We start from the raw sequence: 22,441 nt of genomic DNA on the forward strand, positions 1-22,441 counted from the left end.
CAGCATGACCAGTGGTCAGGGATGATGGGAGTTGTAGTCCAACAACATCTGGGGACCCTCAGGTTGAGAATTGCTGCATGCAGACAATCTACTCTGCCAACGAGCTATGGAAAAGGTGTGTCACATTTCATCTGGCAACTTACAATTAAGGGGGTGGGGCAGATGAGGACAAACCTTCCTTTTCGATTCACTCATCTAACACACCGACAAAAGAATTCACATCAATTCTTTCCAAAGTTACAGCAGGGTATTTTTGTTGCTAAGTGAGAGGAGGGTGCGGGGGGAGAGTGAAGAGCGCCAGATGGACTGCAAGCAAAGCACGGCATGCCTGTTCTCAATATAGCTGCCTTAGAAACAACCATCTACTCCTATGAAAGTGGGAGAGAGGAAGGGAATGGGAAAAGCAGCAACTATGTAGACTGAAGACTCAACCGTTCAAGCTAGGCAATGAGGCAAACTCAAGATTTGGCTGTCGGAAACACGCAACTTGCTCATGGTCCTCCACATCCTGGTTTTTAGGAACAATAAAAAGGTAAAGGTAAAGGTACCCCTGCCCGTACGGGCCAGTCTTGACAGACTCTGGGGTTGTGCGCCCATCTCACTTAAGAGGCCAGGGGCCAGCGCTGTCCGGAGACACTTCCGGGTCACGTGGCCAGCGTGACAAAGCTGCATCTGGCGAGCCAGAGCCGCACACGGAAACGCCGTTTACCTTCCCGCTGGTAAGCGGTCCCTATTTATCTACTTGCACCCGGAGGTGCTTTCGAACTGCTAGGTTGGCAGGCGCTGGGACCGAGCAGCGGGAGCGCACCCCGCCGCAGGGATTCGAACCGCTGACCTTTCGATCGGCAAGTCCTAGGCGCTGAGGCTTTAACCCACAGCGCCACCTTGCGTCCCACACGCAACTTGCTCATGGTCCTCCACATCCTGGTTTTTAGGAACAATAGTTTGCCTCAATGTCTGAGTTAAGCAAATTATGGGTATCACTAATCACAGTCCACCTCCAAACAGAATGAGAAATCGTGGTTTGAAGGGGGCTTCCAACTCTAGATTGCAGGCAACCCGTGATCAGCAGTACTCATCGTTTCAGACATCACAACAACTTATGATTACCATAACCCAGGAAGCACGGAAGGTAAATGGCATGTGCAAGCACAGAGTGTGTTCCCAACAACCAAATTATGGTTTGTTTCATCTGCACTGAGCCAGGATCTCACTAATCCATGCAGTCATGCATTATCATGGCACAAGTCTTTGTGACACAGAAAAACACAGAAGCAGTCCCTTCTTTAATTTATATGATTCAGAGTCCTGTCTGGAGACTAGATACCTGAAATGCTCAGTCTTAGAATAACTTGGGGGGAATTATTTTTAAATGTTCTTGGGGTTTTCTGCTTTTTCAATGAGCAGCAGAGCGCCTCCCACTCCCCATGTCACATCACAAACAGTTTTTGCTATTCTCCTCCATTTCAAATGTCTTCTACTAGGAAGCATTGCGTGTTTCAGGTGTTCCTGTGTGTCAGCATCAGTCTAAAGTTTCCTTAGGCATGCAAACAAGTTAAATGGATCTTTGGATTTTTAAAATGTGAAAGCAGCTTTCTGGTTCAGATCAAAGGTCCATCTAAGTGCAACATTTAGCTTCTTTCAGCAGCCAACCAAATATTTTTGGAGGCCACAAGCTGGACATAAAGTCAATAGCCTCCTCTGCTTTTGCTCCCTAGCACTTAATATTTAGATATACACTTCTATAAAAATGGAGGTTTCATAAAAGCCATCATCACTAATAGCTGTTTCTCCATGCATCTGACTTGTCCCCTTTAAAACCGCCATGCCACGTAGAACTGAATTTTGTAAAGTCTGCAATACACACCCCTTCTGAAGGTAGTATTATTATTATTATTATTATTATTATTATTATTATTACCCTGCCCATCTGGCTGGGTTTTTCCCACCACTCTGGGCGGCTCCCAACAGAATTAAAAGCACAATAGAACATCAAACATTAAAAACTTCCCTAAACAGGGCTGCAATGCATATTCTGAAAGAAAAAGTCACTTTGCTGGCAAGATAACTGACCCTTACTCTGTCCTGGCTAAAACAGAATATAAAAAGAATCCTTCCAGTGGCTAATGTGGGTGTGCAAATGGGATATGGAGCCCAATGATTTGCCAGACATCCTCAGTGAAAGGTTCTCATGTCACAAAGCTGGGGAGGAGTTTGGGATTCCCTACTGCCTGTCTGGACAGAGGACACTGGGCTAAATGGACCAATAAAAATGATTCAATATAAAAGCAGTTATTCTCTTATATAAAATGGCTGCCAGCTACCATGCAGTATAAATCCCAGTGTAATCTGATATAGTATAAGAATAATGTTCCATATTATGGGAAACGAAGCTAAAGTTTTAGGAATCTAAGAACCCAACTTTAGAGCAGACCAAAAGTTCATCCTGTTTCCCACAGTGGCCAACCAAATGCTCTGTTTAGAGACACAGGGATTTTGGTACGTTTTGGATTTCATTTCTCAAATAACTAAATAAACCAGGTAATTTAGCAAGACGTTTCTTAATTCCATAAGGAACCAGTGCCACTTAAAAGTATCCCGAAATCAGTTCTGTAAATTACGTTAAAGAAACGTACAGAAGATTCAGGATCAACCAGCATCAGTAACAACCTGCTTCCTGAAACAATGTCAGAGTTGCAAAAATTAAGACAGATTCAACTTAAATAAAAGGTAAATGGAATGGTTAACTACTAGTATGTATAAAGGGGACAATGGTCCAACACCAAACACTGACGATTGTAATGCGGGGAGGAATCATAGCCAGTTGCAGATTGACATTTGCTGTTGAAAATAGGGCTATAAACTTTATATGCAAGGGTGATAATTTTTAGGTGGGAAGTGAGAATGTGTGTTACAACACTAACTGGCGTGCAGAATTAAGCAAAGGCGTAATTTTCCTCCCCACAATATCATCAGAGTTCAGTGCAATATGGTATCAATTGACATTACATGATCAATAAAAAATGTTTTGAGTGCAGAAGATACGAGGGTCAAGTACAATATTGACTGTTTCTTATCTAGCCAATTAAGGAGCTACTCATAATTTTTTCATGTTTTTCAAATGAGTTTACTTTAATTGTCAGTAATATTGTCAAAAGTCGAATCAGACAGGTCTAAAATGAGCCAAATTGTATTTAGACAGTAACTGGAGTCAAGTCAAAATTGTACCACTCCTACATGTATAATCATGCAAAAATGTATAATAAATGTATATACATGCAGAGTGATATTCTTATCACCTACCCAGAGAATAACTTGGGTGAAAGTCTTCATCAGTAGGAAATACAAGCATAAACTTGCTATCTGTAGCTCCAACTCCTGTATCTTCCACACTTCCAAACAGCACACCTTATAACTTAGCTTAAATTTTTAGCATACATTGAACAAACAGTTTACATGCTGAACAATAGTTAACATTTGTCAGTTATGAAAATAAATATTTAAACTAGGTTTCTTTAAAAGAAAAACTGGCAAAAGTCAAATGCCCTAAAATTGTCAATGGAAGAGTTGTGTTATTTGATTGCTTTGGACTCTCAAATGAGATTGGGGAAAGGGAAATTCCTATTCATGTGTGGATTAAGCTAAATCCACAAGCAGCCCAGGCAAAAGGCAAAGGAAGCCGATCATGGGCAGGTGAGTGGGAAGACAGGAAGGTGAATAATCTCTTGCACAAGCCCTGCTGAACTTAAGTGGAGCCATACAAGGGCATTCAATGAGACCTGTACAGGGAGGAAACTGGTAGAATGAATCCCTTTTTTACTGGTGGTGGGGTAGCTTATGAATTTTCTGACTCAGGCTGCAACACACTTGATAATAAGTTCCATTTAACACACTGGGAATTGTTTCTGAGTAAATATGCAAAGGACTGGGTTACATGGCACCAAAAGTTTTTGTCTAGGCGCTGGCTAAAACGGCTGTCCTGTTAGGAAATTCACAACGCAACTTCCTGCAACTTTGCCATTTGCAAAGCTGACTGTCTTCTGATATGTTGTTCACTTCTGTATCACACAGAAGGGAATGGCTATGGTTATGCAGGTTCATTATTGGCAAGCATTGGTTTCCATAGCAGAATGGAAGCCTACAATAAGAATAGGTAGAAATTCAGAAATGAGATCCCGGTGCCCAAGAAAATTGACACTTTCCCCATACTTGAATGGGATAGAACTGATCAGAGGAATCTTAAGTTAGTGTCCTCCCAACTCTGCTGCACACCCCACACTCCTGCACACAAGGGCGCCCTATTTAATTTGGCAGAGGCAGCAATATGGTACATGCAAGAGATTGCTTACTGGAAGCTGCCACCTCCGCTGAAATGAATAGGGAAGCCCCTATGGGAAGGCAACTCTACACATCCGAACAAAATGGAAGGCAAGAGAAACAAAGCTTTGGGAAACAATTGCACTGAAGAAAGGGCGGGGGAGGAAATAAGCTCCATATTTCGGGATGAGGAACAAACGACCAGTGGGTTATCAGATGCAAAGGCGGAAAATACCATATAGAAGCAGGAGCCCCACCTGGGAAGGCTAAAGGCCCAGTTGGTCCAGAGTCCTCCTTCCCTCAGTGACCAACCAGCCACCTTCCTAGAAACACATGAGGGCAGTGGGTCTCCACTGGTGTTACTTCCAAACAAGAAATACTCAGTGGCTCACTTCTTCTGAGAATGGAGCATTTAGCCTTCATGCTTAATAGGCAGGCCAATTCTTTTTGGATTTGTCTAATCTTTTAAATAAAAAACAAGCATGGAGCTACAGGCTACTACTTCATCCTGAAGCTGCAAATTCCCTGAATCACAAGTTTCCAAGTACTTTTCTCTTGTCTGTCCTGAGCCTACTGCCAATCAATTGCACACAACTCATCCGGTTAACTGACGTTCGCATCCAAGATGATGCAAATGTTTGAGGCTTGGCAAGGATGGCTCTGCAACACAATTTGCCAACTAGCTCACGTTTGCTTGGTGAACAGCACAGAGAGACGTCTCCATTGGGAAACTGACATGGAAAAATAAAACCCAGCATGGCGTTTTCACATCCGCAATTTCAGAATGCACACCAAGGGGGCTGCTGGATCCTGCCACGTTAAGGAGAGCCTGGAATATCCAGCCCAGAGGCATTTTTTATCCAGCATTATGTTTCTCACGCATGAAGCTGCCTCATATGGAGACAGACCATTAGCCCATCAAGCCCAGCACTGACTGTAAGGTGTCAGCTCTTGTAAGGCAGAGATGTCCAATCGTTCAACCACGATCGACAGGTCGATCCCCGGCTGCTAGTGGTCGATCGTGGGCTCTATTTCCTCTGTGGGGGAGAAAGAACATCTGCCCCTGTTCCTCGCTCCATCCTTCAATCACGCATGAATGCAAAAACGGAAGACTGAGTTATCGCTACACAGTTTCTTCTTGTTTGCTGAGCAATCGTTTGGTGTGTTACTTTTGCCTCCCCCCTAAAAAAAGGTCACAACTGCCAAACCCCCCCAAAAAATCTGAGATTGAGCTTGTGACCTTGCGCATGAAAGGCAAATGCCTCTAGATGCTCGTAGGATTGTAACTGTTTATTCTGGTAGCCATGAGAACATTGACTGTGAATACTGAGGACTCAATTCACGATTATAGCTGAAATAGGGCCACTGAGAAAAAAGAGGGAGTTGTTCGTATGCTCGGACAAACTGCAAGGTTTGCAGAAGTATTAAAAAAACCCTTTGAAATGGAGCAGCTCCCCATCCCCCCAAAAAACAATGGGAACGATGAATGCTCTGTGGCTACCAAACACTACCAAGGGATGTTGGAAAAGAAAACCAGAAAACCAGTGGTGGAGCGAATTGGCTTGCTTAAGCTTATAAAATCCGAAAGGAAGGCATGGCTTGTTCCTTTGTATTATTGAGATCTGCATTAATGGCAAAAGTGGTCACCCCAGATAACTATGGAGTGGAATGGAAAGAAGCTTTGCTTAAGAAATTCTGGCTCATGGCTTAAGCAGGCCTCCATGTCTTTCTTCAAGATGGAAATGTCTCTGCCTAGGCCAGTGTTCCCCAAACTTGGGTCTCCAGTTGTTTCTGGACTACAACTTCCATTATCCCTAGCTAGGAAGACCAATGGTCAGAGATAATGGGAATTGTAGTCCGAAAAATAGCTGAAGACCCAAGTTTGGGGAACACTGGCCTAGACTCTGGAATATGGGGAGCAGAAATGCTGCCAAGGCCTTATACTAGTTATGAAGAAGATACAGGTTTGTTCTCCTGCATTTTAGCAGCTCTGAGCGACCTTCATGAATCTCCATGTCCCCTCATCAGGCATGAAAACATGCCAAGTATCTTAAAATAATTGGAAACTGATTTCTGCAGGCGCCCAACACGTCTTTCACCAATATAGAACTAAATTTTAGTGAGAAAAAGTGGAGTGAGAGAAATGAACAAATAAGAACACAGGAAAGAATGAGGTGTCAAGATCCAAATGCAACTCAACCTCAGTGCTAGGACTCACTTTTTCAAACAACTTGATTTTATTTTATTGTTCCTTTCACTAAGAGTTTTTCTGAGGACAACTGGCACTCAGCTTGCCTCAGCCTTCACTGTGAGAGCTTTGAACACCTTCTTCCTTTAGTTTTTTACGCTACTCCTGGCCATTTTTTCTGAGTCAGGCTTCTGGAATTGAATATTTGGCTCCTGACCAGTTCTGAATAAATGCCTTTTCTTTAGTTTTTATTTCCCCTAAGGTTCTGTTTATCTTCCTGGGATGCTCAGACTGCACTCTTCATACTGTAAACATTTTAAATCTATTTCTATCTTAATTAATTTCCTATTTGGACCATTCAGGATGTTGAATTCATTTACCTCCAGTTCCCTCTCTCACTGCCCCAAGAACCTGTTCCTTGGATCCCTCCTTGCATAGGTATCTATCATCCGCTCCTTATTCTTTAGGTTACATTACTATATACTGGAGAATTTAGTAAGCTTTTAGCTAGTTTGGACTGGTGGGAGTTGAAGGAAAATGCTGTTTAGGGCAACATAATATGCATGCTTTAGTGCCAGCCATTTTGTTAAATATTTTTATTTGCCAATTATTTTTTTCAGTTAATCGCTCGTTATAAATTGTGTATATCTCCATTGTGTTGCCTTATTCTTTAATTTTCTACTGCTTCTGTATTTAATCTCATTTGCACCCCTCCCTCAGTTAATATGAATTTCATATTGTTCCTTTCCACTTTTATACTGCTCTCACATAAAAATTAATGCATTATTATTTTTTCTATCAATGCCATGTTTGCATGTTTTCATCATATGTCTGCTTACATTTAAGTTAATCTTTCAGGTTCCCTGCATTCTGCGTGTGACGCTGGCTCCTTCCTGGTTAGCACTACTAATTCAAGAGAGCGCTCCTTCCCAATTTTTGTTGTCGTTCCTGAGGACGAGACTTAAACCAATGGGTTTGAATGGCAAGAAAATGGATCCTGGCTAAACATTAGGAAGAGTGATGGTAGAAGCTGTTTGTCCTTGGAATAGCCTTGTAAAAGCTCATTCGGAAAGCTCATTCCATGTTGCATGCAGATGACACCAGGTCCAATTCCTGGGATCTCCAGGTAGGTGTGAATGTCCCCTGCCTGGAACTCTGGAGAGCCACTGCAGTTCAGGACAGACAATACTGAGCTAGATAGACCAACAACAGCTTTCTAACTTCTATACTCCTTTTATGCAGAAGCTGGAAGAAGATCCTCTGGGGATAGTGTAATAGGGAATTTCCTGCATTGGCAGCAGTTTGGAGTAGAAGCTATGGATCCTTTCTACCTACACTGGTACCTTGGTTCTCAAACACCTTGGAACCCAAACACTGCAAGTAAGTGTTCCGGTTTGCGAACTTTTTTCAGAAGCCGAACGTGCTCCGTTTTGAGTGCCACACTTCCTATTTGAGTGCCACACTTCCATTTTGAGTGTTATGCTGAGGTCTGTCTGTTTTTGCTATTTATTTTGCGGTTTTGTTTTTGTGGCTCTTTTTGTTTTGTTTTTGTGACTGTGTGGAACCCAGTTCAGCTACTGACTGACTGACTGTGTCACCGCAGTACATTGTTTATTGCTTTCATTTTATGGATCAATGGTCTTGTTAGATAGTAAAATTCATGTTAAACTGCTGTTTTAGGGGTTGCTTTTAAAAGTCTGGAACGGATTAATCCATTTTGCATTCCTCTCTATGGGAAAGCGTGCCTTGGTTTTGGAACGGACTTCCGGGATGGATTGAGAACCAAGGTACCACGGTATTGTGATTGCAACCCTGAAGCAGGAGCACGTCTATCAGGTGAACGCATGCTGCAAAATTTTGCTTCAGGTACCACTTGTCATCACCAAATCCAGCCTTACAACAGTGGCAAAAGATGACAAAGTGATTTCTTTAAAAAACAAACAAACTTTCCAATCGGGAATAAACAAGTAGAGCCAAGCAGCACATAAAGGTAAAGGTACCCCTGCCCGTACGGGCCAGTCTTGACAGACTCTGGGGTTGTGCGCCCATCTCACTTAAGAGGCCAGGGGCCAGCGCTGTCTGGAGACACTTCCGGGTCACGTGGCCAGCGTGACATCGCTGCTCTGGCGAGCCAGAGCCGCACACGGAAACGCCGTTTACCTTCCCGCTGGTAAGCGGTCCCTATTTATCTACTTGCACCCGGAGGTGCTTTCGAACTGCTAGGTTGGCAGGCGCTGGGACCGAGCAGCGGGAGCGCACCCCGCCGCAGGGATTCGAACCGCCGACCTTTCGATCGGCAAGTCCTAGGCGCTGAGGCTTTAACCCACAGCGCCACCTGCGTCCCTAAGCAGCACATAGGGAGCTGCAATTATTGTTACTACGAGTGAAGACCCCAGCACTGGCACGTCTGTTTCTTTACCATTAGAAACCTTGGTGCACAAACATGCTGGTTTTAAGAAGAAGCCTCTGCCTCCCTAGATCTATGCCTTCTCTGCATTTGCGTCCTCAAATGCTTTGTCAACAAACAACTCAAACCACTTGCTTCCTTTGGCAAACTATATGGGCCGGCAAAAACAACAGTAATGTTTGGTTACATCAGAGGCTTAACAGCCACCTTCCCCAACTTGGGGCTGTCCAGCTGTTGCTGGACGGCAAAAGGGCGACCAAAATTATCAAGGGGATGGAGCAACCTGCCTATGAATAAAAGCAGCAGCATTTGGGACTACTACTTAAGTTTAGGGACGTGGGTGGCGCTGTGGGTTAAACCACAGAGCCTAGGGCTTGCCGATCAGAAGATCGGCGGTTCGAATCCCCGCAATGCGGTGAGCTCCTGTTGCTCCATCCCTGCTCCTGCCAACCTAGCAGTTCGAAAGCACGTCAAAGTGCAAGTAGATCAATAGGTACCGCTCCGGCGGGAAGGTAAACGGCGTTTCCGTGCGCTGCTCTGGTTCTCCAGAAACGGCTTAGTCATGCTGGCCACATGACCTGGAAGCTGTACGCCGGCTCCCTCAGCCAATAAAGCGAGATGAGCGCCGCAACCCCAGAGTCAGTCACGACTGGACCTAATGGTCAGGGGTCCCTTTACCTTTACCTAAGTTTAGGGAAGAGGCAAGTAAGAGGTGACATGATAGAAGTTTATAAAGCTATTTGTGGCATGGGGAAAGTGGAGCGAGAGAAGTTTTTCTCACTCTTTCATAGCACTAAAACTTGGGGAAGCTGAGGATCGGAAGATTCGGGAGAGATAAAAGAAAGTACGGTACTTCTTCACACAGCTAAAATGATGGAACATGCTCCAACAGGAGGTAGTGACGGCCACCAACTTGGATGATTTTTAAAAGGATTGGACAAATCCATGGAAGAAAAGGCTATCAATGGCTACGAGCCATGATGGCTATGCTCTGCCACTAGTCAAAGGCAGTAATGCTTTTGAATGCCAGCTTCTGGAAGCCATGGTGGCAGGGCAACAGAGTGCTCTTGCAATTGGGATCTGCTTGTGGGCTTCTTAGAGGGATTTGGCTGGTCACTGTGGGAACAGGGCGCCGGAGTAGTGAGCCATTGGCCTGATCCAACTTAGCTCTTCTTAACTCTCATCATAACCGACGACCGGCCATTATGGAAAGCGTTGATGGGGGTGAAGTGCCACAATGTCTGGAGGGTTCCAGATTAGAGAAAGCTAATGCCCAGTGAAATTTACAAAAATAAATCGATAAATACGCTGCTTGAGAAGCAGGGATGTGGAGGAAACGGTGAGATAACATGGGGCATTATAGCGTTGATGCAGGAGATGCAAAGGTAAGTGGCTGCAGAAACCAGACAGAAGTGAAAAGCGAAAGATGTATGGAACTGAAAGGAGAGGGGAGATGTAAAAGTTTCCCAAGCAGCACCTGAGGCAGTTTAGCTAGATTTTAAAATTAACCTCACAACCCCCCCCCCAAAAAAAAGGGTTGGCTTTATATTTTACATTGTAATAAGAATTTTATTAATAGCTATATTAATTCTAGGTTACAGTAGTTACATTTCTGAATTTATACAGTTTGGCAAGGAATACACATTTATAAATACAGTAAAAGAATAGCATAACCATATTCTCTCCAAAATCATAAAGTGAAAAGAATTTTAAGAGAAATTAACATTACTTCACCCTTCACTGCACAAAGCTGCTCCCACCCCGTCAAGATCTTTTCACTGGGGTGGGGTGGAGGAATTATGCATTTGATAGAAGTTGCTTATACTTGATTTAAATATTAAAACCCAAACAAAATCATGAAGGTATATGCAACGGGTGATAGCCAATTTTAGTGATGAATCATGTAAGCCCTCTTATTTCTAATCTGTATATAACTCAGTTGGGTATTATCCATTAAGAACCAATTCAAGATAATTATTCCTTTCTCCCAAAAAAAAAAAAAAAAAAAAAGTTTACCAAGTAATAGTTTCATGCCATGCAGTAAAGTGGACAGAAAAATAATTTTCTGTAAGCAGTCATGAGGGGCATGACATGGCATAGCTATGTTGGCACATTGAATTGAAATGTCTAGAGTTGACGCAGGCACCTTGAGAAAGTTATATGACCTCCCCTCCTCTTGAACCCTAATCTATAAAATGGACATAACCACTTGCTATCATAGCAAAGGGAAAGACAATAAACATGTTGCCATACAAAACAAGTGATTTCTGAGCACAGGCTGTGAAGCTACACTGTACAGCAGTGATGGCCAAACTCGGCCCTCCAGCTGTTTTGGGACTACACCTCCCATCATCCCTAGCTAACAGGACCAGTGGTCAGGGATGGTGGGAATTTTAGTCCCAAAACAGCTGGAAGGCCAGGTTTGGCCATCACTGCTATACAGTATTTCATAATCTACTCAAATCAAAATTACATCAAAGTGACAACAACAGGTGAGTGTGAGTGGTGGGGACTGAACAGTCACAGTGTGACTTGCATGTAACCGGTCACTGGGCTGAAAGCAGATGTTTTTCCTAATGGAAGAGATGAGAGTACCTCTTCAAAATTTGTCTCTCAGCTCTCTCTCCTTCTCCTTTCCCTTTTTTCTCCAGAGATAACTGATGCTAAAGCTCAACTAGGTTTAAACACGATTTCACACCCAGCTTCAAGTAGCATTAATCTTGATGCATAGGTAGCAAACACTCTGCAAGTGGCAGCCAAAAGTGGTATTTCTCAGATGTTGCTGGACTACAACTCCCATCATGTTGCACATTACATGCTGCCAAGGGTGGATGAGAGCTGGACCCAAATAACATGGCTCTGCATGAGCTAAATCTGCACTAAACCATGACTAAAGTGGGGGAGGGGGGAAGCAACCAGGGAGCACTAAGGGGGGGGGCAAACAGGAACATGTGTGCCCAAAGAAGCTCCTGATACCTTAAAAGTGGTTAAGAAACTGCAAAATGTAATATCTGGAGGGAGATTTTGATGTGTTTTTCTTTCTGCACTTTGAAGGGTTTCCATAAATAAATTGCTGTCCTAAATTAGAATCTTTTATTTAAAAGACTAAGATAAAAATATAGAAATACTAACATCATGAGTTGAGGAGGGAGAGGGGAACTGGTCTATTTAAATTACAAGACATATATTAAAATAATGTAAATCGTATCAAAGATTAGTTTGTCACTCAGAACAAATCTATTCAGCCTGATGAACTGGTTTCAATCTCAAGTTGTTATGAAATGCCTACAAGAGCCATGATGAGGGGTAAGTCCAATGGCACGAATGCCATTATTTTCTTTTTAATGAAGACAATGTACAACTATTCCACATCGTCAGTATTAAAAATCAGAACATGGGACAGGCCACTCACCCCTGAATCTGTAGCAAGGATAGTCCTGAAACAATGCAACCAAAAAATTATTGTGCAAGTTGAAAATTAGAAGTGTTTTTCTGGGGTTCTGGGGGCATGATCAGCAGGTGCAATCCATATAATTGCTGGACCCTGAACCACCATTTCCTCCTATGGAGAAAAGCTTTAAGGGGTAGCAGGATCTGACAATAGGACATGTTCATCTAGAAATAAGGCTTCTCACAAATTCTCAGCCATACCAGTGGTTAACACAAGCCAGGGTTCCTGTTGTACTGGGATCTGAAAGTTGACAAACTGTGGTTAGAATTAACCATGCTTGTAATTAGTAGTAACATTTCCCTTAAGGCAGGCACCCCCAAACTCAGCCCTCCAGGTGTCTTGGGACTACAACTCCCATCACCCCTAGCTAACAGGACCAGTGGTCAGGGATGGTGGGAGTTGTAGTCCCAAAACATCTGGAGGGCCGAGTTTGGGGATGCCTGCCTTAAGGTGTCTGGAGGGAAGGGGATTTACTTCTGAGGAGGGAAGGCACAAACTCTTGCACAGCTGACTCCTGATCTTTTAACCACAGCTAAGAGGGAGACAGCATTACATCTCCATTGTCTTTCAGTGGTCACCAAATTAAAACCAAACTTGTCTATTGAATAACTCTGTACAGAGTTATAATAAAAAGTACTGCTTTGACACCAAAGGTATGGTAGCACTGTAGAGAAACCACAGGTTTTTACCAAAAACAAAGGTGATTATGCTTTGCACAGGTAAAGAGTGAACAGAATGCTAAACATGATTATTCATAAACATCAGAAGACCTTTCAGGGTCTTCAGTAAAACTCCCATCTATTAATTTTTGCAAGGGGCTTCTAAGAACAAAATTACAATAAAATTATGCTAACAGGATTATAGCCAGTTACAACTAGTTTCGATCTCAAAACTATTACATTGTGAGGTGCCTATAGCATAACCTGACTCAGCTGATCTAGATTCTAAAACACCTGTATCATCCATTTTAAAAATATGCTTTAGAGCATGCATGAGGCAATGATGTTCTACAAAAAAAAGCAGCCCCTGCGTGCTTGGGAAGACCTGTAAAGTTGACATGCAGTTCCGAATATATTTCTAAATGCTTAGATGCCTATCGGTACTAGAAAGGGGTACATACTAACTTCAACAAAATAATCACAATAATTTCTTAATTTTAAAAGTAGGTAAGGACAAATTCATAATGTTTTATTCAAGGCAAAAAAGGAGAGAGGGAAAAGAAAAGGTATTGTCAAGATTATAAAAAATTACTCTACTGTTTGAAATCAATCAAGTTAATGTACACATGGTTTCATATTAGGAAGATATCAAATTTACATCAAAACACTCATATCAAAATTATACAAGGAAAGATTTAACACCAAAATTGCTTTAGAAACCATTCATCTTTTCTTTTACATAAAATTACATCCTGCATAGCCTTTCAACTGTCACCCTGAAAATACAGCTTTTTAAAAGCAACGTTTATTCTTAAAAGACATAGTGTAGAAGATAGGGCAGGGAACGCAGGTACATATTTCCAAGTTATTTTACGATCATAAAATCAGTTATGACATTAGAAAAGGGGAAAGGCCAGCGAGCAGGCACGCGGCAATAAAAAGGCAGGGATCCAAAGAGTTATTCTAGGAATGCCCCAAGGTCTTGGAAATGTCTGTTGTCATTTTTGAATGCTTGTCACTGAACAGCACGTCACATTACAGCCTGCTTTCAAAAGCCCCCTCAATTCCACGAGCACTTTGCCATGTGGTACAGGAAGGTGTTGTTAGAGAAACACAGTCCTTGGCCATGAAGAAGCAGTCACCCAGTTCTCTGATGTTGCCAAATGTTTGCAACCTGTAATTTTAGGTCCTAAGCAGTCCTAAGCACAATTACTTGAAAGCTCTATTGAACTTAATGAGACTTATTTCTGAGTAAGCATGTTTAGGCCCACACTGTAAACCTGAAATAGATGCAATGTTGTTTTGACCTTTGTTTGCCTATAACGGAAGGGGTTATGCTGAGCTACTGTACATTGTGCAAGCAACACATATGATTTGCATTTAAAAGCCTAACTGGAGAAGGAAAACGGAAAACTTTCAGTTTCCATTATGAGAACAAAGTTTATCTAACCAGCAACTTTATAAGGTTCATTACTCTACACAAAGCTACTTCCCAGGTGCAGAGTTTACCCCCAACCTGCAAATTACAGTAATTGAAATAATGCTTAGGCATTTTCAACCAGAGGTGTTAGGGATATAGTTCAATTATTCCTTCAAGGCTGGCTTGGAAAATGAACTGGAACATGGGTTAAAACGATGGCCACAATCCAGAAAGTCATACAATAAGCACCACATACTTAAATTTTCCACATGCTTGTGAATCCCTTACACCATTAAATTTACACTTTTAGGAGCTGTAGTCTATTTCACCCAAGGAGTGTGGGGCAGGTAAAATGTGAAAGTTCTACCATGTTACTAGCCCCCAAGACCTGGTTTGAATAAGAATGTCTTACACTGCTTCCAGAAGACATACTAGCTTGGGGGAGTCACATGGGGAAGAAAATTTAGAAGCTGAATGCCACCATTGGCAGCCACCATGAATGGCAATCTGTGCACCTTGCAATTCTGACTGGATGCCCAGAAAGTTTCTAATCTCTTAAATGTAATGATGATAAAATGGGAAGAAAGTTAGCTCTTAGGTATACTAGACCAGTGGTGGCTGATATCAATTTGAACTGGCAGAGCCAAAGGCAAGGAGACCAGGGTGGATAAAAAAAATCAATGATTTAAAAATAATAATAATAAAATTGATTTTTATTTTATTTAAATCAGATTTTTAAATTTAAATCAGATTTTTAAAATGAAATGCTTTTGGAGAAAAAATCTTTCTAAAGATAAGTTTTCTATTTAAGTTACATTATAGGCCGAAGGCTATTCATCAGGAAATAAGGATCTGTTTGAAGTTTTCATGTGCGCTACAACTAAGTCTAAGGGTTTTTTGTTTTTGTTTTAAATTGTTTAACCACATCAGTTAACAAACATGGATACATATGCTATACTGTTATTGCTTTAGTTAAATAAATTGTTTAAATTGTTATTAAGGAAATGATTAAGTTTCTCCTTCCAATAAAGTACAGCAGAAAAGTTGCCCAAATATAAACAGTTAACTTATTAAACTTCACAACAATGTCATAATTATTTGTCTATGTATTTCTACTAGTATAACCAGTTAAATCAGTAATTTTTCATAAAACTCTATAAACCACCCTGAAAATTTATTATTCCAAAAATGAAACCTTCGTCTGGTTGTAAATATTAAGATTATACCAGCAAGAATATCTTTCTGTAAAAAAAATGATTTAAATCAAGTCTTACCGACTAGTGATTTAAATCGATTTGATTTAAATGATATCCTAGAGAAAGCTCAACAACTTGCCCATGAAGGAAACCATCAGTTGGTGGAGCCAGAGGCAATGACAGGCAGAAAAATCAAATTCGTGTTGTCCCCATTCTCCTCTCTCTGCTAGTTATACAATGGCAACACTATGGCCAGGGAGAAGGAAAATGATGGGCACAGCTACTCCCGGGACTGGTTTTAATAAAGAAAGCAGGGAGTTAGGGATTGGCTAAGGTCAGACTTGAAGCTGATGGAGCAATGCCCCATTTCCTGTAACAGACCGGCCTCCACTGTACTAGACCCTGATTGACATGTACAACAAACCCTTGCATGGGCTGCCTAAAGAGACTCTCTGGATTGCAGCCAATGTACTTTGTTCTTCCTCCATGGTAGGTCAGATTTTTTTTTTTAAAAAACCACCCTTGACCAATTTTTTTTTTTTTTTACTTCAATACAGGCTTCTGGAGTTTAAATGGAACATGAAAATACAATCTGATCATGTATTAACACACACCAATTACTATTTTTCTGTTTGTGGACAGGTGGCCTAAGTGTTTAAAGCAGTCATGCTGGTACAATAAAAAACTTATTCAACCTCTTTTATTAAAAACGTCAAATTTCCTAGAAGTTAGTGTAACCCAGGGTAGACAGGCCTATTGCTTCTAACTATCTCTCAAATTCCTGTGGTCCTGGGGTAACGTGAGTTTTTACCAAAACATATGCTTCCTAAATGTCACAAACACTTGTGAGAAAAATAAAGGCTAAAGAGGGGCTATGAATACTGGTTTATCAAATCATCTCATCCATAGACTGGCCAACTTCAATCCAACAGGATCAAAGGAGAAACCCCAAAAATATGGCAAGCAATATATAATCCTGTTTATGATGCACAATCTAGATACTAGCATTTGTTTAAGAAAATATTCACAGGGTATACTGTCTGGGTACATAAGGCTGCTTTCAATTCCAAATTTGTATTTCCACATATAAACACTTTTGGCATGCAAAAGGAGCATACAAGTGAATACATTGATTGTTCCTACAGTAAGACACACACAAAAAGATCACTAAATTGTATCTTGCCAAGCTTTGGTGATGATAAGCTGGAGAGGAGAAGCATTTTAATGGTAACCTTAAGTACAAATCTGTTGTCTTCAAAAAAATCCAACACTGGCAGTTAAAAAGCCCAAACAAGGAACCAAAAAAACATATAGAATACAGCTTTTGCAGTCCAGTAAAGGTTAACAGGAAAAGGTTTGGGAACCATGTTAAGTTTGTGATTGATTCAAGTTGGGTTGTGCGATATTCCCATTTTCAGGAAAGATAGCTGGGAAATTGTTATTTAAAGTTGCAGTGTCGGCATTTTGACAGCTCACATAAGAATTAAAGGGCGGCTGTGGAAGCACTTGGCTATCAGGCACCTGCACAAATACCCCTGCCTGAGTAGCTGGGGAGATTCTTTGGCCAGCTAATGGTACTTTAGGTTCCCTGGGCTCCAGTTGCTGCTTGCTTTCTTCATCTGTGTCGAGGCGGGTTAGCTTTTCTATCCACATGCGAAACTTCTCCTCTGTCTGCCTCTGCATCTCGGCAAAGCAGTTCATGGCCTCTTCCAGGACACTGCCTATGCAGTTCCTATCCCATACGGTGCCCCTGTCAAGCAATCCTGGAATTTCCCTGGTCGCTCCTCCAGATCCCCCAGCACGACTGAAGCCAGCTTTAAAGACATTGAGGCCATTGCATAAGACATCATTAAGGAAAAGGTAATCACATCCATACATTAAGGCATGCGAGCACGAACAAGCTACATACTTGCTCTAACTGGTCAGGTAGATAGAATCTCTGAGAAGCACTGAGATACCTGCCCAGTTAAAAGTTCATAAGCCACCACCCCAACATAATTATTTAAATCTTTTGGCTTTCAAAACATTTTTTCAGAAGGTGAAATCAACCCTATTTCTAAGTTTGGTGTCTTCCTCGCTGAACAAAAGCCAAAGCAGCGTAACTTTGTAAGAATCAAAATCTTGTTTTATGAGAATACAACCAACACTCAAATCTAATTTTATGCACACTCCATCTAAGTAAAACGTAAGAATACAAGAGTTGCCGTGCGAGATTAGAGCATAGTCCGTCTAGTCCAGCATTCCATTTCCAATATCTGACCTCACAAGCAAGGTACGATGGTGGTGGCTATTCGTGGTTGTTTCTCCACGTCATCTGGTCATCAGATATATCTACTGCCTCTGGGGGTGAAGGTTCTGTTTCTCTCTCAAGGTTACTAGCTTCTGGGAGACCACCATGGATTGGATTTGATGGATTTGAATTATATAAAAATAATCTTATCTTCAACTACTGAGCGCAGAAGGGGAAACACAGAGCAGATTACGCCAAAGAAAAGCACAGGGCTGGATCCAGACCTGCCTGCAGCAGAACTCTAAGTTCCCATGGGTAGAAGGGGCTTTTCAGTAATTCCTCCCTTTTGCCGACAGCCCTCTATGTCCCCACAAAACAGCTCTGGAGGGTTGAGGTATCCTCCAAAATTGTGTATGGGGTCATATTGGGGGGGGGGAGGGGCTGCAGAAGAAGAGAAGCACTGGTGAAAAATGCCTCCCTGTATCCCATTTGCAGGATTAAGTGTGTGGGAGCTCCTGATGGATCAGAGCTTTATCTGTGAATGGAAAGAGCCTTTCCATTCAGAGGGAGATGTCTGAATCCAACCCACAGTCTTTGTTTACTCTGCTTTAAGGAGAAAATCCCAAAACACAAAGACCTGTATATGGACTTTGTGGGTGAAAACATTCCCACAGGGAAAAGTTGCTCTTGCAGATAGTCAGAACCACAACTCAAGGAGAGGATCCCAAACATGCACAAAGAAAACCCTAATTTTGAACTCTGAGCAGCTCATCTAAGTTTGCAGAAACATAATTTTCATTCTGTATTCTAATGGTAGTACGTAGGTCTTCACAAATCTCAGATTTTTTTTGCAAAGAATGAGGTGATACAGGTTATGGAAGGTGGATGTGGGCCTGAGAGATGAAACATGAGGCACAAGTGAAGCATGGATAACGGAAGGAAAATCTACAGATAATTTCTAGTAGTGATTAGCAAGTGACCAGCAACACACTAATGGTTTGGGACTTGCCTACACGTTTCCATCTTATTCTCTGCAACTGTGATGTGCAGAATCTATTTTAGAGGGAAATATTACAAGTTTATGAATGTAACTGGGCACCTGTTCTGAAATACTGACAGTGAAAAATACTGGGGCATCTCACTTGATTCTTAAGTCTCTAGCTCAGTGTGCTAGAATATGGGGAGGAGAGACACATAGCTGATGCTATGGGAACCTACCACAAGAATACCATGAGGGGACTACTACTGATAAATTATAATGTTTAGGTTAGTTTTTGCATTCTTTTTCAATGGCAAACAATTAAGAGTATGACTTGGCTTTCTCAGGAGGCAGAGGTTAAAATTCTCAAAACCTGAGTATCAGTAGAACTATGCCTACTATCCTTATAGGAATGAAATATCTGGACTTTTATTATGGGATGCATTCTTCTTGAGTTGTTAGAAGCAATATATCTTCACTTACAGTGAAGTCCTTCAATGACTAAAAAGATCAGAGTCAACTAGATATGGAAAGGTCTGTCTTTTGAGCTCTTCTCATAAACCTGGCATTCTATAATAACAGCAGCTGCTTTTGAAGGGAAATTCAGATTTCTTCTCCAGGGCAATGTCTACCAGAAGGAAATTCTGGGCTATCTTCTATCCTCCTCTCTTCCAGGATGACAAGAGGGGCAAAGGGGCGTTTCCTTCTGTTCGGAACACAGAAGAAGTGCACTAATATGCCATGATTTACAAGATTACAATTCCACAGCCAGAGCTTTGGCTCTAGACTTATACCCATTACAAATACAACTAACTGCAAACTGTAGGCTTTTATCCATGTTTCCAGCTGGGTGGGGCAGGGTTCTTCCCTCCCCCTCTGTAGCACCAGCACTGGAACTACACCTTGGGTTTGTCCTGCTTGCCACTGGCAAAAAGGACAAGAGGAAGTTGAACCCTACTAACACGGCTGAGGGTGAACTTTCGAAACAGCTTGCAGCAATGGTAGATTAAAGAAAGATATTAATCTCCAACTTACAAGAAGGACATATGGTATGGTAGCTATAGAGGGGCAGGGAGAAACCTTTGTGCATGATTATGGTTTTTAGGCAATTGTCACTCCCATTCAATTTCCAAATGACACTGTCAGTGAGTTCATTTTTGCAGCTCTGGATAAAATAGCTTTCTCAAATTTAAAATATAATTTTACTCAAAACTTCACTGTAGCAGGCCCCAATCAGATCTACCCTCTGCAGGTCCCCAAACCTAGATTTTATGAAGAGATGGAAAACTATTCAATACAAACAACTTAATGCTTATGCAAACTGACACTGATATAGATATTTTAATGGGGGCTAGGTCTTATCTTTACAAAGGTTGCCTTAACATTTTTAAGGGATAAAAAGAAATCCATATGCACGTAACTTAAAGAAGGCAAATACTTGGCCTCCACAACCCCACATGTGTGTTTTTTGCACTATTTTTTCCAAAAACAGGTTACTTTAGGGTTATGATACATTATTTACTCTCCTGTTTACTAGCAAAACTAAAATGTAAACAAGCAGGTACAGCTTATGTACTTTTCACTTAGCTCTTCCAATTTCCCATTTTGGTGTTTCTTGCCTTCCTTAAAATTGAGAAACTCTCACCTAGCCTAAAAAAGAGTGCTAAGATGTATTGCAAGTTCCTGAAACTATGTGTGTGCTCATGAGCACTCACCTGGAATTCCAGCTTTCAATCCTTGACTTATTTTTTCCCCTAAAACAGAAATGCAACAGAAACAAAATCCTGCCCCTACTTAAACTGACAATCACACTTTCAAAAGAACCACAATTATATAGGTTTTATATTTCTATAACAAGCAAGGCAAAGGCACCGAGGGAGGAGTGATCCACACTTTTAAAGACTTAATTGCTTTGCTTCATACTATGCGCCAAACAACCAATATATCCACAGTGAAACATGCCAGAGAGAAGCACTGTTAATGGAGGGCATATCACACTATTATTGTGTGGAGGCTGTGATGATGTAAAGCTTGCTACTCTTCCATATCCTTCAGCAGAGAGAAGCTAACTTAAGGGCTTGTCTATATACAAACATTTGAACAAGATGGCCCTGCCATTGTTCGGTGTCCCATCAGAGAAGGTTTAGACAGCAGAGATTCTGCCTTACAGAAGAGACTGTTCTAGAGATTCCCTTACTTGATAGGAAGCCCAGGCTACACCTCTATCTCCATTGTGTCTACAATGTCTGCCAGTACTTTACACCTGCACAGAATTGCACACGGGCATCAAATCAATGGAATAAGATAGCCTGCCGTGCAGTCAGATTCTGTTAGCACTACACCAGACTAGCAAAGACCCACCAAAAACCTGTTGTGGGTGTAATAAAAGATTCCCTGTTCAAAACTAGTGTGATATGAAAAAGGGCTAGCCTAGATATTTAGTATAAGGCAGCTTCCTATGTACCCTGAGTCAGAAAACTGGCCCATCTAAGCTCAGTACTGTCAATACATACCAGTAATGGCTCTCTAGGATTAGACAGCAAGGCATTCCCTGGCAGAGATTGAATCTGGGACCTTCTGCATGCAAAACAGATCTTCTACCCATGAGCTATGGCCCTTCTTCCCAGTATGCCAGTTTTTTATATGTAGCCAGCATTTTATGTGGAAAACTACGCCATGTCCATGGTATGAAATGGTACAGTCCAGCAACAGAGCCAGTCTGCTTGGGATTAGTCCCTTTCACCTAAGATTGTACACGATCTTTTTTTAAAAAAACGCTACGTCCAGAGCAAAGCCTTAGTTTGTTCACTGATTTGGCGTCTCACTAGGCACTGCTGCAGTGCAACTTCCATTTATTTTAACGGGTTTGGGCAGAAAGCCCATGATATCCAAAGTGACATGGAGGCTGGGCAACTAAAAGCCCTGGCAGACTACATCCATAAGCAACGGTAAAACCCAAAGTGCTGTGCAAAGGCAGAATCCATCAAACTTTAAAAGGTTACCACTGGCAGAAAGAATACTTGAAGGGTCAAGCTGCAAACACAGCATTGTAGTTTTCCTTTTAAGTCTTCCCACATCGTATATAAATAGCTTTACTGAGGACAAAGGTTTTAATTACAAAACTTATCTCTCTCATGCAAAGAAACAAATGTTATGTTCACCCATAAAAGATCGGCAAACCAAAAGCTTTTTAAATAGTATTTTATTTTAAGGTTGCTATAAAATGCAGTTATTTTGAGTACCATATGCCAAGTAGAAGATACATATTCCTCCTCATGCTAATTGGGATAAAGGAATAATGCAGGCCTTAACAAATGGAAAGCTGTCCAAAATGCACCTTCCAATATTTGATCATAAGAATGGCCCCAATATTTGATTGTAAGAATGGCCAAGATATTTCACCTCTCAGTCACACAATATGGATGCAGCAGGAAAAATGATATTAGTAATTGCGCAATCCATGCAACAGAGGACATTGAAACCCTCTGGCTTCTGAAACTGAGGGGTAGTGTGGAGGCTATTAATTTGCAATCTAAGTGCAAAATATTCCTCATATAGGTTCCAAAGTAACCAGCTCACCTAATTGTAACACAC

At 41.6% G+C, this 22,441-nt stretch overlaps 1 protein-coding gene across 5 annotated transcripts in view; it reads right to left on the reverse strand.

Annotated features, from left to right (window-relative positions):
• The window catches only part of ARK2N (arkadia (RNF111) N-terminal like PKA signaling regulator 2N), a 63,436-nt gene that overhangs the window by 11,504 nt on the left and 29,491 nt on the right, over positions 1–22,441 (reverse strand). Inside the window, exon 4 of one of the 5 annotated variants that reach the window (XM_079994984.1) lies at positions 15,727–17,452. The exons of the other annotated variants lie outside the window; for them this stretch is intronic. Coding sequence (XP_079851110.1) covers positions 17,007–17,452 — 446 coding nt within the window. The 3' untranslated portion in view covers positions 15,727–17,006. Of the gene's footprint in view, positions 1–15,726; positions 17,453–22,441 lie in introns of those variants that run through there. 5 annotated transcript variants of the gene reach the window in all.

This window comes from Podarcis cretensis (assembly GCF_951804945.1).
Source record: "Podarcis cretensis genome assembly, chromosome: 11".
NCBI classification, from domain to species: Eukaryota; Metazoa; Chordata; class Lepidosauria; order Squamata; family Lacertidae; genus Podarcis; species Podarcis cretensis.